The 16,764-nt window shown below is 39.2% G+C and overlaps 1 protein-coding gene across 1 annotated transcript; it reads right to left on the reverse strand.

The window, feature by feature from the left end:
* Nucleotides 1-849: 849 nt before the first annotated feature.
* Nucleotides 850-16,746, reverse strand: CENPN (centromere protein N). The gene is made up of 11 exons (XM_005862592.2): nt 16,496-16,746; nt 15,041-15,221; nt 13,773-13,818; nt 11,834-11,893; nt 11,343-11,419; nt 8,503-8,679; nt 6,679-6,780; nt 4,941-5,004; nt 4,333-4,445; nt 1,723-1,849; nt 850-1,481 (listed from the first exon to the last, which is right to left on the reverse strand). The coding sequence occupies exons 2-11, from the start codon at nt 15,209-15,211 to the stop codon at nt 1,399-1,401; spliced, it is 1,020 nt and encodes a 339-aa protein (XP_005862654.1). The 5' UTR covers nt 15,212-15,221; nt 16,496-16,746; the 3' UTR covers nt 850-1,398.
* Between the last annotated feature and the right edge of the window lie 18 nt (nt 16,747-16,764).

The raw sequence follows: 16,764 nt of genomic DNA on the forward strand, positions 1-16,764 counted from the left end.
CCTGGGGGCCGCCGTTGCCCTGCCCCCCGCCATGATCGGAGAATCCACAGAAGCTGGGTGCCGGTCAGGGAAGCGTCCGCTGCCAGTGTCCCCGGCCACGGCTTCCCAGCCCCGCACCCAGCTTCTGGGATCCATGACCACAGAAGCTGGGTGCGGGTCAGGGAAGCATCCGCCGCCAGCGTCCCTGGCGGCGGCTTCCCAGCCCCGCACCCAGGGGCAGAGCAGGAGATCGTGGGGAGCTGGGGGTCCCCTGCCCAGGCCTAAGGCCTTGGCCAGAGGCCTTAGCTCTAGGCAGGGGCAGAGTGGGAGATCGTGGGGAACTGGGGGTCTCCTGCCCAGGACTAATGCCTCCACCAGAGGCCTTAGGTCTTGGCAGGGGCGGTGCCAGAGATCGTGGGTAGCAGGGGCGGAGCCAGGAATGGTGGGAGCTGGGGGTCCCCTGCGCAGGCCTGACACCTCTGCCGGAGACCTCAGGCCTGGGCAAGGGGCCGATCCGGTGATCGGCGATAGGAGGGTGATGAGGGTCAACTCCTCTGGCCAAGGCATCAGGCCTGGGCGGGGGGCAGAGCCAGCAATCGAAGGGGTCTGGGGGTCCCCTGCCCAGGCATGATTCCTGGGCCAGAGGCATCAGGCCTGGGCAGGGGGCGATCCTGCGATTGGGGGGTGATGGGGGTCAATGCCTGAGGGCTCCCAGTATGTGAGAGGGCTGGGCTGAGGGATCCCACCCCCCCAACCCAGTGCACGAATTTCGTGCACCAGGCCCCTAGTTGTATTATAAAGCATACTTTAACTCCTTTTTCTGATTGTATTTATGTATCTGTACAGTAAGCCTCTTTTTGATTTCCATCTGTTTTTAAATATCTTTATTCACAAATCAGTATAAAATTGGTCAGTTTGAATGTCATATGTATGATAAAATAGATTATGAAAAGTATATTTACAATGAAACCATTATTTTATAAAACTAAATCATCTGATACACTACCTCCTGCAATAATAACTTAATGGACCCAAGTCTACCCTCTGAATGTACGAAGTTTATGATTCTCCTAGAAAGTTTTGAATTGGGTATAGTTTCTTGGTATTTCTTTATGTGATCCAAAGCTTAAGAGAAAATTCCTAAAAACTAGCAATTGGAACCAGACCTCTCTAGGATAGAGGAGAGACAGGTGTGAGAAAAAGGACATCCTGTCACTTAAAGACCCACAACTGCTATGCTTTGCAGGATATGAGGAAGAGGGAGCACACAGTGGAAGAGGAAATAATCATTCCCAACAATTATATTGAACATTTTAAAATTGTCAATATTAAGGGTTCATGTTTAAAATAGCTAGCCATGAAGTGAAACATGTATGCAATATAGTCAGGGAGATGTGATGCTTACAAACCATATATGTCTTATTTATCTTTAATTTTAAAATAATTCATTCTTTTTTGGGGTATGCAAGTGAGCAATGGAGAAAGTGGTGCATCTGCAATACCTGAAATTAAAAAAAGAAAAATAGACAATTAAAATAATCACAGGACAAAGATTTGAGTCAGTTTAAAAATGGGCAAGATCATGGACCCTCATTATGTGCAGAAGCAGAATATGCAATACGGGGTAAGATGGGATACCAGACTGGTCATGACAAAGCTCAGAGGTAATTAGTCAGCAAAGGGAGGTTTGAACGTAGGTATGCTGTTAATTGTTCTAGCTTGCAAAATAAACTGACTACTTACCTGCTGGTGCTAAGGATTTCAATGCTTCCAGAAGATTCGGGCTAGAGAACTTTACTAGGCACCGGAGAGGTTCTTTTCTTTCAGCCAAGATGCCCCTATTTACGTCACTTTTGAATTTTGTTTCAAGCTGTCAACAAATATATTTATAAATGACTATTAAATATATCAGTTGGAATGGCAACATGTAACAAAATTGGATTACTCGTTTCACTAATTATTATCACCAAGAAATACAGGGCTTAATGGATGAGAGAAGCATTAATTTGCTAACTGAAAATGTAGAGGGCAACCAGCATATCAAATGATAGAACACACAAAATGCTAAGTGTGCACAGTGCCTGACACACAGGAGACCTTGGATGGCAGTTTTGCCCGCAGGTGTCCTATTTCGCATTTTTTAAAAAAATATATTTTTATTGATGTCAGAGAGGAAGAGAAAGGGAGAGAGAGATAGAAACATCAATGATGAGAGAGAATCGTTGATTGGCTGCCTCTTGCACACCCCCTACTGGAGATCGAGTCCGCAACCTGGGCATGTGCCCTTGGCCAGAATTGTATCTGTACAACCTGGGACCCTTCAGTCTGTAGGCTGATGCTCTATCCAGTGAGCCAAACCAGGTAGGGCCTATTTTGCATTCTTAATGGAAAATTAGCACTATCTTTTGTAACCTGTTATTTCAATATAAAAATGTCATGTCTTTTGAATCACTACCATGATTTCTTTTTTACTTCTCATTATGGAAGATTAAAAAAAAAAAACATACACAAGTAAGGTGCACAGTATAATGAGTCCCATGTGCATATCACCGAGCTGAAACAATGATCAACTAATGGTCAGTATTTTTTCATTTATTACCTTTCTTCCCATTCCCTCCAGCCCACCCACACTGGATTATTCTGAAGCAAATCCAGGACATCATAGTATTCCATCTGTAAATATTTCAGTATGTATCTAAAAACACCTAAAAAGGACTCTTTTCATCCTCTTACATTACCACACATAAAAAAATTAATATTATCAAATATCCAAGTATTGCTAATTTAATAGGTACTTGGCTCTTAGATTCTAATTTCAATTTCTTTTAAAACTTAAAGTGATCCTTCGCATTTAGAGGCAGTATGCTGAAATAATTGAAGACTGAGTAATGCCTACAACTAACTCAAATGGTTCAGCATCAAGAAAGAAAAAGAAAGCAACTGTGGCAAAATGTTAACAACTGGTGAATTGAAGCAAAGGGGACATGGATATTCACTGTAATATTCTTGCAAGTTTTCTGAAGGTTTGACATTTTTCAAAATAGGAAGTGGGGGAAAATTAGTAGCACGTATGCATCAATGTGCACCTTGACTTATAGAATAGAGCCATTCTAAGATATATGTAAAGGGAAATTTTGTAGATTAAATCTTCTGTATACTCCTTCAGTGGATCTCTAACTTTAGTGTTCAAAATTAGCTAGAGAGGGCGTGTAAAACCAGATTCTGCTGGGTCCCACCTGCAGAATTCTGATCCATTAGGACTAAAGTGGGGCCGAGAATCCACATTTCTTATCTATTCCCAAGTGATGCTGGTACCGCTGGTCCAGGGACCACACTTTGAGAACCAGTGTCGCACAATATGCGCTTTCTAAAGGAACTGGATTAAAACCTGCCATTCAGGGAACCAAACTTGAAAGGTGTTAATGAGCTATTCGTACTGAAAACACATCCAACCAAATAAGCATTAGGCCTAAATGAGCAGATCTATGGCAGATTTGAAGTGTGGCCTGTAGGGGCACTAAGCAGAAAGAATTTTAATGAGGTCTTTAAGGGGAGGAGAGTGTTGTATGAGCATGAGTATGAGATTAATGATCATGACAAAACCTTGAATTCTTGTAATGGTGGCAATGGGCTTGTCCCTGACACTGGTCTTCTTGGTGGGCAGTGGTACACTTCTGGGATGAGCTAGGTTTACAAAACTAACTAGGCTACTGGTTTTTTCTCCATGTGATACCAACTGGACTATATAATGACTTATTTATTCACTCTTTTATTCAACAAGTCTTTATGAGCACCCACTGCATTGTAAGTACTGTTCTAGGTATGGATGGATTAGAAAGGTATAGCCTACAATTTTTCCCCCTCAAAAATAATAGATCATAGCCAGTTATAATTAATTGAATTAATATGGAAGATGAAATGAAAAGGCAAATTTAAAATTTCCAAAGGTCTTCTTTATTAATAGAGAAACTTACTAAATATTATAGAAGTCTATTTTAACTCATAAATTGATTATATAAAATTAAAGTGACAAATGAATAAGAAAGTTTCTTAGAACCAGTTCACTTAGATGTTTTATTCTCTTAAAAAAATATTGATAGCCCTAACTGGTTTGGCTTAGTGGATAGAGCATTGGCCTGCGGACTCAAGGGTCCCGGGTTCGATTCCAGTCAAGGGCATGTACCTTGGTTGCGGGCACATCCCCAGTGGGGAGTGTGCAGAAGGCAGCTGATTGATGTTTCCCTCTCATCGATGTTTCTAACTCTCTATCCCTCTTCCTTTCTCTCTGCATAAAAAAAAATCAATTAAAAAAAATATATTGATAACTGTAGATAGTTTATAGCAATGTCCTACCTTATACTGTGCAAATTCTAGTCTTGGTTGAGGATAGTCTCCGAAAATGTCTTGAGTCACTCTTTGTACTCTGTCTTTTTCTATTATGTTTTCATGAATGATCCTTGAATCCACTATAGATGGAAGATTTCAAATAAAAGAGCTGTTAGGAGTATATTTCATCCTTAAATTATCCCCCTTTAATTCCTAACCTTTCAACTTGCTTGTATAATTTAAAGATAATGTTTACAGGTTCTTCTCTTGATTGTAATATTTTCTTATTGTAGAAAAATTGGAAAGCACTGATAAAAAAGTAAATAAAAGCCACTCATAATTCTACCACACAGAAATAAGTACTGTTAACATTTTATATATTCCTGTATAGCCCTTTTTCAGAGAATAAAAAGTGTATTTTTTAAACTGGAATTATAAAATACACAAATTTTCTTTCCTGCTTTCTTTACTTAATACGAAATCAATAGCCGTTCCTATGCCATTGGAAAGCCATAAAAATGTTTCAGAATGGCTGTACCATTTCATTTTATTGCCAACAAATTGCTGAGATAGAAAAATTTTCATTTTTAAAAGTGTACTTTCAAATTTCAGTTTTTGTTTTAAAACACACATACTGTTTATATCTAGCCCAAGGTTTCTTTCTTGTAGAGGTGTAGTGGCGTTGTGAGTTTCAAAAGTCTAGAGAGAAAAAAGAAAAAGTGAATGTTTTCCTGATTTTAACACCTTGAAGTACAGCTATTATTTGTTTTAGTACATAAAAGTATGTCAAGTTTTACCTATTTTTTTTTTTTGTTAATCCTCACCCAAGGAGTTTTCCCCCCAGTGATTTTTAAAGAGAGTAGAAGGAACGGAAAGGGAGAGAGAAACACCAACGTGAGAGAGACACATCGATTGGTTGCCTCCCGTACACGCCCTGACTGGGGCCAGGAACGAACCTGCAACCCAGGTATGTGCCCCTGATTGGGAACTGAGACTAAGACCCTTCGTTGCTCGGGCCAATGCTCTACCACTGAGCCACACCAGCCAGGGCTCAAATTTTATATTTATTTTTTCAAACAAGGAGAGATTTGAGCCCATATACAGGCTGAGTGGAGCATTTCTCCTAGAGCAGGATATTGGCAGAGACATCTAGGGTGAGCAACGTGGCTGTTTTGCCTGAGGAGCTCTGTCTATACTTTGTTATCATAAAAATGGATGTGGAAGAAATAGGTGGTGAGTACAAAAGCTAGAGAAATCAGGGCAGAATTTGCAATGTGAAGTTTTAGCTTTATGCTATGTCTTTATAACTCCAAAAAACTCACTGTGATTCCTTTTGTAAAAATAATTTTCCTACTTCAAGTCTGAATTTCTCAAATCCCTTCTCTGACCTTCCCCCACTAAAGCCATTGTTTTTATAATTAAGTATTTGACAATGTGTATTTTCCTAGGAGCAAAACAGTTGATAGCAATTTGATGGGAATGTGTTTGGTAAGAGGGGAGGGGGCTGCTATGGGAGAAAAATCATTATCTAACTTCTTAAAGTTAGATATGTTTTCCTTAGAGGGCTTACAGAGAGCCATTACTTCTTTCTATGTAGAACAGATGAAGTATATAAATATAGGATAGGGCAAAAGTAGGTTTATAATCGTATTAAAACACAAGAGTTTAGTCTTGTATTATTTATTAATCATTGTATTATTTTCCATGTTAACAACTGTAAACCTACTTATGCCCCACCATGTATAATATATCTAAGAACTCAAAGATATACATAGGGTATTAATGACCCATCTACAGGAGTCTGAACATATGAGCACACAGATGCCATGCACAGGAGCAAATAACCCTGAACCTGTAAGGCCAGATCCATTCTTATAATTAAAAGTAGATGATACATTGAATGCATTTAAATAATTTTAACAAATAAATAAATTGTCGGACTTAATGAACCAATGCTTTTGCCTTTACTTCTAACCCCTGTATCACCTACTAGACTGATGGGACAAAAAAATAATTCTACTTTTCTCTTGCAATAGAAGAGAGTAGTAGAATTAATTTTTTTGTAATTAGCTTAAAAAGGCACTAAGTTATTCTAAAGAGAAAATAAACTCTAATTAGAATAGCTGATCTGGAAACTGGGATCTAACAGACTCCAATAACTAATGAGCAGTATAAAACACAAAATATGATCATAAAAAGATGATAGTGAGGCATTTCATTATTTTGTTTCCTGTAATGTTAACTAACAAAGTTTTCTCTGCTTCAGTAGTACCTGAAGGGATCTCCTTTTGTTATCGGTGAACTTCCCACCTGCTCAGTGGCTTGTAAAGAGAAAATGGAGACTTAACTTTAAACAGTCACTGATGGGCTCACCTGATTATACTGTTTAAAAACAATAGCCTTAAGAGAGTCCAGATATCGGCTTCTGAAGTCCATTTTCACAATCCTATGGTGTTTGCTAGCAACTGTCAGTGCCTTAAAGTGAAAGTTAGAAAGAATATTAGGATTACTGTGTCTATTCCTGTATTTACAGTATTTGTCAAAGTAAAATTAAGAGTGGCAGTAAGTGAATACTTTCTACTTGAGAGTGAAAAGAGAAACCCAGAAAAATGTAATCTCATGTCCTGTTACTCAGCTTTTTTAAAAGACAAAAAAAGGCTAATGGCATTAAAATTATCATAAATGCAAAATCTTTTATACCATTTTTAGAACTGTGTTCCTATTTAAAGTTAGGATTTATAATACATTAAGTTCAGACTTAGGAATAAACAATGAATACTTAAATGTTACCATTTTGGAATACCAGTCATCTAATATTACAATGATATTGCCACACTAAAATGCAAATATGTATACTTTAGGACAAATACTGAAGAAAAAAGTACATATTAAATGCAATTTATAAAAGCTTCCCATTATCTGGAGAAGCAAGTTAGAAGGCAGAAACAGAATTAATAAAATACTTACCTGGAACTAGAGGATAGAGATAAGTTTGCCTTAAGATTCACAGTGGAAATAAACATTAGCTTGTGGGGCAATGTTTAAACTAGCTGTGGCAGGGGCGACTCATCTGGCTGTAAGTTTATGAACCACCACTACTAGTATATATTAAGGAGGAAAAGATCCCAAACATAAAGAAGCAGAGTTAAGTGTTAAAGGGAAGTAGAAGCATGTAGCAGAAATCCTTCTGCCATTTCAGTAAAGAGCCAAGGAATTCAAATGACAAGCAAGTCTGCCCGCCAGGATCCTAAGGCTCGTAGATCCATACTGTGGAGTGCTTGCTCTACTAGAGATGATGGAGCCTGGATGGTGGAGCTGCTCACCTACAACCAGCTTAAGTGGTAGCTCTGGCACCGAGGTGCCACTAGAGCAGCGGTTCTCAACCTGTGGGTCGCGACCCCTTTGGCGGTCGAACGGCCCTTTCACAGGGGTCGCCTAAGACCTTCCTGCATATCAGATATTTACATTACGATTCATAACAGTAGCAACATTACAGTTATGAAGTAGCAACGAAAATAATTTTATGGTTGGGTCACAACATGAGGAACTGTATTTAAAGGGCCAGAAGGTTGAGAACCACGGCACTAGAGACTGGAAGCAGCAGCAGTTGCCAGGCCTACGTAGGGATGGCTTATTCGGGGGAAAGATGCTAGGAAGCCAGAGCTATAACAAGAAGCAGGCTGTGAGTAGAGGCTCCTTCTTGTGCACAGAATGTAAGGAAAATGATTACAAATGAAAATAATGTTATTAATAGGCAAATTATGCAGTCACAAAAAAGTTGAGGTGTATCATATGGAAACACATGGAAATGTTAAAAAAGCAAATGACAGATGATATGCTATTCTGGTTTTTGTAATAAAACATCTGAAAGGAAATAACAAAACTGTTAACAGTAATTATTTTGGGTAAATAGGATTCGGAAAAAGGATATGAAGTTTTAAAAGACTAAGGGGTGATCTTTAAAGACCTCTGTGTTGGTTGAAGTTTTACATTAAATACGCATTACTTCTAGATTAAAAGACAATAATGAAGAGCTCCGAACCAATGCTTATACCACTTTCCCATATGCAGAAGAACCACTCTTCCTCATTTTAGGAAATCAAGAATTACATGTGGCATTTTACATAGTGCTTAAACCTACATAGACCTTTGAGATAAGATAATACAACTTTATAGCTGTAGTAACTGGTTCCATACCTGACCCAAAAGGGGAATGCTGCTCCTCAGCCTGGAAGAAGAAATGAAGGCATACGGAGTCTGGGAATAGTACACCACGTAAGTAGGTTTGTACTGGTTTGGCTTTTTACATTGTGTTCCCCAGGCAATTCGAATCCATACTGCATTCTCTTCAGCGTCCCTGAAGGTGACTGATACCTTATTAAAAAAGAAAATTTAAGTTTCCTAATTAAAATCTTGTAGCACCAACATGTGCTTTCTAGGGGTGAAGGATGTCACTGTAATCTTCCACACAGTCTTTTCTCCTACTTTTCTTTACAGTGTTTTGGGAATCTTTGAGAAAATATTTTGGGGTTGTTTTGCAGACATATATATTGCTTTGCAAAGTCTTTTGGAAGAAAAAAAAATTAAAAACCTACAATCATGGTGTGATATCAGAATTTTTCAATAATTTCTTGGGCTTGTCCTGAAAAACTGTTCCTCTACCTGTAAGAGTTCATGAAGGCAGCCTTACAAATGATATTTGTTATAAAATGGAGCCTTTTTTGCATGGAACATAGAACTAGGGTGCACTATTAAATTTAATAGCAACACTAAAATATATATGAATATATATAGGCTTAAAAATATATTAATCCTAATGTTTTTATGCATTTAGCTGAGATGCTACAAATTAAAGGAAAGTTATGTGATGAGAATAGGAAATTCTATTTGGTTTCCATTTCATGGATAAAATGTAGACCTTCCTAAACTTTTAAATATGACTATCAGTTCGTCTGGAATTCAGTAGCCTACTCTTAGTTATTAGCTCCCCCTTGACTCAGCTTTCCCTCAGAGCTCAGACCCTGCAAAGGCAGTACTTGAGACAGGTGTACTTGGCTGGCCCATGTCTCTTCATTCCCACCCTCTTATACCTTACTCCAGTAATTTGGTTGTAACGTGACTGCTGGCATTAAGAAGGCAGTTGCTTTGACTTTGCCCACTCTTTATTTGGCTGCTTTTCTAAATCCCCTTGGTGCAGGAGACAAGGAGCCCTCCCCAGTCCTGGGCGTGGAGGGTGCACAGCTGTCTGACCCTCCCTGAGTGAGCAGCACAGCGATTGGTCCCAACAAGCGGACCGCTACTGCCTTGAGTGGAAGATAGGGTCTTATTCTCAATAGCCTCTTTGCGTCACGTTACCAAAGTAAAAACACCTGTAAAATCAAGACTAAATAAAATATATGGAGGGAACACTTTAACTAGAGAGAGAAAACTGGTAGCACTCAACATAGTCAAGTAGTCTCTCAAGCCCAGAATGAGAATCTTTCAAATGAGGGCTCCAAGAAGCCCGTGACCTCCCTGAATTGGATGCACAGTCAGGTATATAAATCTAAATGTATGTTTTCTGGAGAGACATGCTGTATCACATATCAAAATTTTCATAAGGGTCTATATCCGATCCAAAAAAGGTTAAAAAAATCAATGGGCTAAAAAAAAAAAAAAAAAAGGCGTCCACAGAATCAGTATAATTCTGAACAGCCGGCCTCCAGGTGTTCCATCTCATATTCTTATAGCAAGATCCTCAGATACCAGGTGTTCCATCTTATATTCTTATAGCAAGATCCTCAGAAAAATGAAGGGGTGGTGATGAAGGGACTCCTACATGAGGGACAAGAAATATTTCCTTCCAAGAGTTTTATGCTTAAAGATGAGCATGGAGAATGGATGTACTTTTACTAGGATTTAGGCATGTTTATAAGCATTAGAGTAGGCATCAGTAGATGAAGGGGTTGAGAATGTGAAAGAAGAGAGAAAAACAAAGATGTAGGCCCTATGAGGATGTAGGAGATGGGTTCAAAGCACATGAAGAAGGGTCATTTTAAGAAAGAAAATATGTTCACTGACAAGTGGATGCGTAGAAAGAATGACAAGTTACAAAGGATGAGGTAAAGTGATGGAAAGATCAAAGAATTGTGTATGAAAAAAGAGGGAACACTACTACTCTAAGGAGGACAGCCATAGCATGGCAAATGTGATTTTTTGGCATGCTTTTATATGTAAGGAGGACTAAGACAGAATAACATGGAAAGAGAATGAAGGAGAGATTGCCCAAACCTACGACAATAAGGTGGTGCTTGTGGAAATGGAATGGCAGAAAGATTCTGTGGGTGGTTTTGAGCTGCACTAACCATAACAAGAGCCACTAGGCACCCATGGCTATTTAAGTAAAATCTGTTGCAGTTAAATAAGATCCTCAGGAGGGGAGCCCAGCCCATGTGGCTCAGCAGTTGAGCGTCAATCTATGAACCAGGTGGTCATGGTTCAATTCCCAGTCAAAGCACATGTCCGGGTTGTGGGCTGATCCCCAGTGTGAGGCGTGCAGGAGACAGCAGATCAATGATTCTCTTTTATCATTGATATTTCTTTTTTTTTTTTTTTTAAATATATTTTATTGATTTTTTACAGAGAAGAAGGGAGAAGGATAGAGAGCCAGAAACATCGATGAGAGAGATCGATCAGCTGCCTCCTGCACGCCCCCCAGTGGGGATGTGCCCGCAACCAAGGTACATGCCCTTGACCGGAATCGAACCTGGGACCCCTGAGTCCGCAGGCCGAAGCTCTATCCACTGAGCCAAACCGGTTCGGCCATCATTGATATTTCTATATCACTTTCCCTCTTCCTTCCTCTCTCTAAGATCAATTAAAAATATTTTTTAAAAGAGAGAGGTGAGCAGAAAGTCTGCATAATAAAAAGTTCTTTCTTGTTATGAACTAGAATAGTATGGAATAATATTATTTGAAATTCTTACAAATAAAAAAAGGTAGTAGCACAGATGCATGGAATTGAATTTCATTGAAGTTCAGAAAGATTTTAATCTTACATTTTTTAATGCTCTCTGAAGAATTTTCTTAAATGAACTTTTGAATTGTTTCATATCAAAAAGGTCAATATCTTCACCTGTCAAAATGAAAAGATAAATTAAGAAAAATTAAGGGAGCTACAATGTCTTCAATAAATACATTTCAAAGACCCTGAGGCAAGCATTTGTATAACCTCAAAGAGCAATAATATTCAAATCACAGAGATGCTGCTGGTACTCTGACACAGCATTGCCAAATATATTTTTCATTTTCCCAAAAAAGAGTAATAATCACCTCATTTTGGAAAAAAAGTGATTTAAGAGGAACATACTGCTATTCATTTTTAAATAGCCAAAATGTCAAATGTAAATGTTTACTTTATTATTATTATTTTTTAGATAAGTTCTTTATTTTTTAAAATCTTTATGTTGAAAGTACTAAATATGTCCCCCCTTTTCCCCATTGAACCCCTTGGCCCGCTAAATGTTTACTTTAAAAGGGAAAATGTTACCTGGTTCTTTAGTCATCTGAAAAACATCCCAAACTTTCTGGTGCCGATGAAATTGAGTATCTGAGAGAGGGAAGAAGAACTTACTGCTATTATATCATAGAACTTTTAAGTACTGTACTGTGCTTAAGTACTGTACTATTTTCTCCACCTTCATGTTATTTTTAATAACACGAAGGTGGAGAAAATAGTAATTTATAAATTCGGTTATACATTTTTATTCAAAGATAAATTTTACATGGATGAAATTTACTCCAAATAAAACACGTCATAAAGAATTACTCAATCTAGTAGAGCTTTAGCATTTACTCTTAAGTCAGATCATTTATTTCCACACAGAATGCAGCATTTATTGAGCATGCCAGGGATGGTGTGCTCCCCATAACTGGTGTTCCTTTGTCTGGAGCATTCTTCTTCTAGCTCATTGCATACTTCATTCCTGCACCTCATCTAGTCTCTAATAAAATGCCTCCTATGCAGTGGCCTACCCTGATCACCCTACCCAAACTGACCCTCCCACCCCACCCTGCTTTAGTTTACTTCATAGCACTTACCATTATCCTACATCACATCATATATTTAGGTAGTCATTTGTATACTGCTTGTCTCCCCAACTAGAATCCTGTGGAATACACAACTTTGTCTTGTGCACTGTTGTATTCAGTGTCTAGACACTGGCTGGCACTCCGTATTATATCTGATGAATGAATGAATGATATAGAAGACACTCTTCAGGAGTTATAAACTTAAGAGTGTCTTGGAGTAAAAATGGACCTAGGAAGTTTTTAAGTTCAATCCCACTACATTATCATCCGGCTTTACTCTGTCCCTGTACTGACCTCCACCTGCATCCCTGTGTCTTTGCACCTAGGACCAAGGTGCTCTGTATCCCATAAAAAGGGGCTGTTGACCCCAACACACAAGGGCACCAACTTACTGTGCTTTTTTTACTTTCTGTCCTTCCTACAGTTTAGTGGGGTTTTTTTTGTTTTATATTTGGTGCCTGGTGTCCCCAGATCTCCCTCTCACCCCATTTATAGCAATGGCCTGACAATTCTTGATTCCCTAAGTTTTGTCTAAACAGGTGTAATCTGGCACAATGTGATGCCTGCCCAAGAGACAGCATCTGAAGCGCTTTTGTTCCTTTCTGGTATTTTTTTCTTGATTCTGTATTTCAGAGTTAAGATAGCCTGCTAACTGATCTCTGAATAAGGTTGTTATAATAATAATAGAAATTAAAATTTTTGTTGTAATGATTCCATTAAACATCATGCAAAAGTTCATGATTAAGTGGCAAGGACTTAAATACATGAAGACACTTCCTCAAACAGAACATGTCCTAGGCTAATCTATGATCTTTGTGACATAAACGGTCCACCTCTAGTGTTCCCTATCTTACTTAGCAAGGGGCTCCACTGTCCTTCTAGTTGCACCTATAAACCCCGGAGCCACGTGTGCTCCTCCCACTCAGTCCCCCTAAACCAGTGGTCTCCAAGCGGTGGTCCGCGAGGTCCGAAAGGTTGGTGACTGCTGCCCTAGACCACACCACGTGCAAAGTCCAGTCAGTTTTAATCTTTACATCCCTTACAAGATGCACTATAAGAACAAATTTTCAGAAATATATTTTCAATTCTATTAATATGTACTTATATATGCCAGTCATTGTGCTAAGAACCTTTCAAGCATGATCTCATTTAACCCTCACAACGATCCTGTGCTATATTATTATAATGTTATTATATTAACAAGTGCTATTATTATTTCTATTTACTAGAAGAAGTCTGGGGCCTAGAAAGGCAATGTGACTTGGCAAAGGACACAGGATTGGTAAGCGATAGAGCTGGGATTTTACACACCAGGTCAACTTGAGCCCTTATCTACAATATTACCTCTCTGATGAAACTGTATTGGTTCAATATAAATACAAACCACCAGAACTTACAAATAATGTCTAAAAGGGCAGCATCATTGACATTCGCAGGCTTCTCCTGAAAGAAAAGGTAAAATATTCAGTAAACATGGCTATCGGTTTGATTCTACCCTAGAATCACAGCACATTTTAGAATTGCTTAGGACAGACTATGAGCACCCTCTCAATACTTTATTAACCTGTCTCCGATCTACTCTCCCGTTAAGTAACAAATACACCTTCTGATTCATGTTTAGTACAGGTACTTACACCTGTTCTCCCACAATTTACTCCTCATTCATCACTTTTAATTTTTGTTTTGTTCTTCTCAACAACAGGGTTTCTTAATTGGGCACTACTGACGTTTTGTGTCAGATAATTAATTCTATGTTGTGGAGAGCTGTTGTAAGACATTAAGAAGCGTCCCTGGCCTCTATCCACTGGAATCCAGTAGCACCCCACACCTACAGTTTTGACAACCAAAAATGTCTCCAGACATTGTACCCTCCAGAAGACAAAATTCATCCCAGCTGAGAACCACTATTTTATACATTATACATTTATATGTATGCATAGCATATAGTTTTTTTCAATGTGCACACAAACATCTAATTTACTCTTTCTAATAGCTGAATAATATTTTATGTGGAGTATAATCATCTTCTATGTATAGTTGTTTGTTTGCAATTTTTTGTTTTTATAAACAATGCTAGTTAACGTCTTTATTTATATATATTTACATATTTATAACTACATACATATGTTTATCAATTATATTTATATACATTTCTTTATTTTTTATGATTTTACCCACATTAATTTCCAGAAGTGGAACTGCTGGGTCATAAAGTATATTTATTTAAAAGTGACTAAGGGAAGGGTATACTGGAACATGGGAATTCTTTGTACTAGCAAATTTTCTGAAAGTCTGAAATCTTTTTAAAGCAAAAAGCAAATAAATAAATAAATACATGTGAAAGAGTATCTCTTTCTACACAACTTGACCAGCACATCTGAGTATTATCTTTTCATCGTGGACAATCTCATAGGTATAAAAAGAATACTGCTCATTACTTGAATTGTCTGTTTTTTTCTCACATGGTATTCACTTTTTTCTTAATGATTTGTAAGCAGTTTTGATAAGCTGAAAAGCCAATTAAAAATTAGTGTCTTCTCCACTATGGTAGTACGTAGCCTCATCACTTCACAGCTTAGCAGCTGCCTTAAATCTCTTTGGACAAAGGGAACAAAGAAAAAACCAAAGCATGAAGTTCAAGGTTAATCATTTTGAATATTGTTACCTCACAAAGCATAACCAAGTCATGAACAAGAGATTCCTTTCTCTTCCGGAAGTTTATGGTCTGCAGTTGACTTTCAGACAAAAAATCCCAGGCTTTCAGGATTGTCATCATTTCAGCCATTGGGATTTTCAAGATGGTCCTCTTGATAAACTCGGCAACAATTTCATCCATTTCTTTGGCACTGTAATAAAACAAAAACAGCACAAGTTTAACTTAACAGTTAATTTTTAAAAAAATCATATTTTTAGCCTGGGATTTTGATTTGTAGGTCAAACACCCAAATGTTTATTTTATTGTTTCTCAGGCAATCTGCAAAGTGTTTTAACAAGAGAATTTAATAACTTTCTCCGTAAGCTGTATATTTAAATGTCTTTTAGAGTTTTTAAAAATTAGTGCTCTCTCTCCTTTCTTGGCTAGAGTATTCTGAACTTTTGAAGGCAATAATATGGAAACCATTCATTCATTTACTAATTCATGTAACAAATTAAGGAGCACTTATGCATGCTAGACACACTCAAGTCACCAAGTAGGGCTTGAGATTCTGCATTTTAGAGTGCCTCAGAAGATTCCAAAAATGTTGGGTAAAGTTTGTAGAATGCCATTCTGAAGAATTTTGGTAGAAAGAGCGCACTTAATCTCACTAACAAAGTCGGAAAACTCTTGCGTAAACTCTGATTCCCTGTGATGACCTAATTTCTTTTCTTTTTTTTTTTTAAATATATTTTATTGATTTTTCACGGAGAGGAAGGGAGAGAGACAGAGAGTCAGAAACATCGATCAGCTGCCTCCTGCACATCTCCTACTGGGGATGTGCCCGCAACCCAAGTACATGCCCTTGACCGGAATCGAACCTGGGACCCTTCAGTCCGCAGGCCGACGCTCCATCCACCGAGCCAAACCGGTTTCGGCGACCTAATTTCTTATTTCCTAGCATGCAGCTCAGCGCCTGGCTTATAGAAGGTGCTCCAGATATATATGTTGAATGAACGCATGACAGAAAAGAGCCCTTTTAAGTAACCTTCCTATAGAACTACACCGCCAAAGAACTGCAACAAGGAGCATAAGAAGTAACGCGGGAGGCTGCATGGACCTAAGAGGAAGGACGCCAAGGTTAACTGAAAAATCAAAACACCCAACACTGGGCAAAACAGCAACCTAAGGCTGGGCTAGCCGAGCAGGCCGTCACGTGACCATTCGGAGCGGCTCAGCTCTGACGCACGCCTTCGTAAGCCCCGCCCCCACAGGGGCGGATGTGAGGTCACGACCAAGCGTCATAGCGCTAGCCAGCTTCATCCGTAGTTCCAGCCCTTCTGCCTCCAGCCGGGACCAAGCGCCAGTCCCCCGCCTGGGGGCGTGTGGCAGTCCCAAAAAGTTGCCTCAGAGGCTTGGGATGTGGGTTCTCGGGCCTTCTCCACCCTCTGGGGCCCGATTCCATGCCGTTAGGGGCTCTCTTACCGTTCACACCGCCAGCCGCCTCACTTCTTACAGCTGTTCCCGCCCGCTGCGCCTTCAAAGCCACCAATGGCAGTCCCCGCCGCCCTGGAGCCCCGCCCACCGGGGGCGCAAACTTTGGACTGTCTCTCCTTCGCAGGGGGCCGCGTGGGGGAAGCGGCAGAAGTGAAACTCGGAGAGCTCTCACGTCGTTTTTCTCAGCAGAGAATATTGCTTAAATGCAGTTAGTCTCAGACACGACATCTGACTTGTTGGCTCAGCTTGCTCTTTAG

Source organism: Myotis brandtii, unplaced genomic scaffold (genome assembly GCF_000412655.1).
Source record: "Myotis brandtii unplaced genomic scaffold, ASM41265v1 scaffold165, whole genome shotgun sequence".
Taxonomy (NCBI): Eukaryota; Metazoa; Chordata; class Mammalia; order Chiroptera; family Vespertilionidae; genus Myotis; species Myotis brandtii.

Coding starts and splice junctions, on each gene's coding strand:
- CENPN (XM_005862592.2), bottom strand. CDS start 15,211: ATGGATGAAATTGTTGCCGAGTTTATCAAGAGGACCATCTTGAAAATC. Junction 11,894..13,772: donor TGCCCTTTTAGACATTATTT/GTAAGTTCTGGT, acceptor TCCCTCTCTCAG/ATACTCAATTTCATCGGCAC. Junction 8,680..11,342: donor TTCAGAGAGCATTAAAAAAT/GTAAGATTAAAA, acceptor TTTTTTAATAAG/GTATCAGTCACCTTCAGGGA.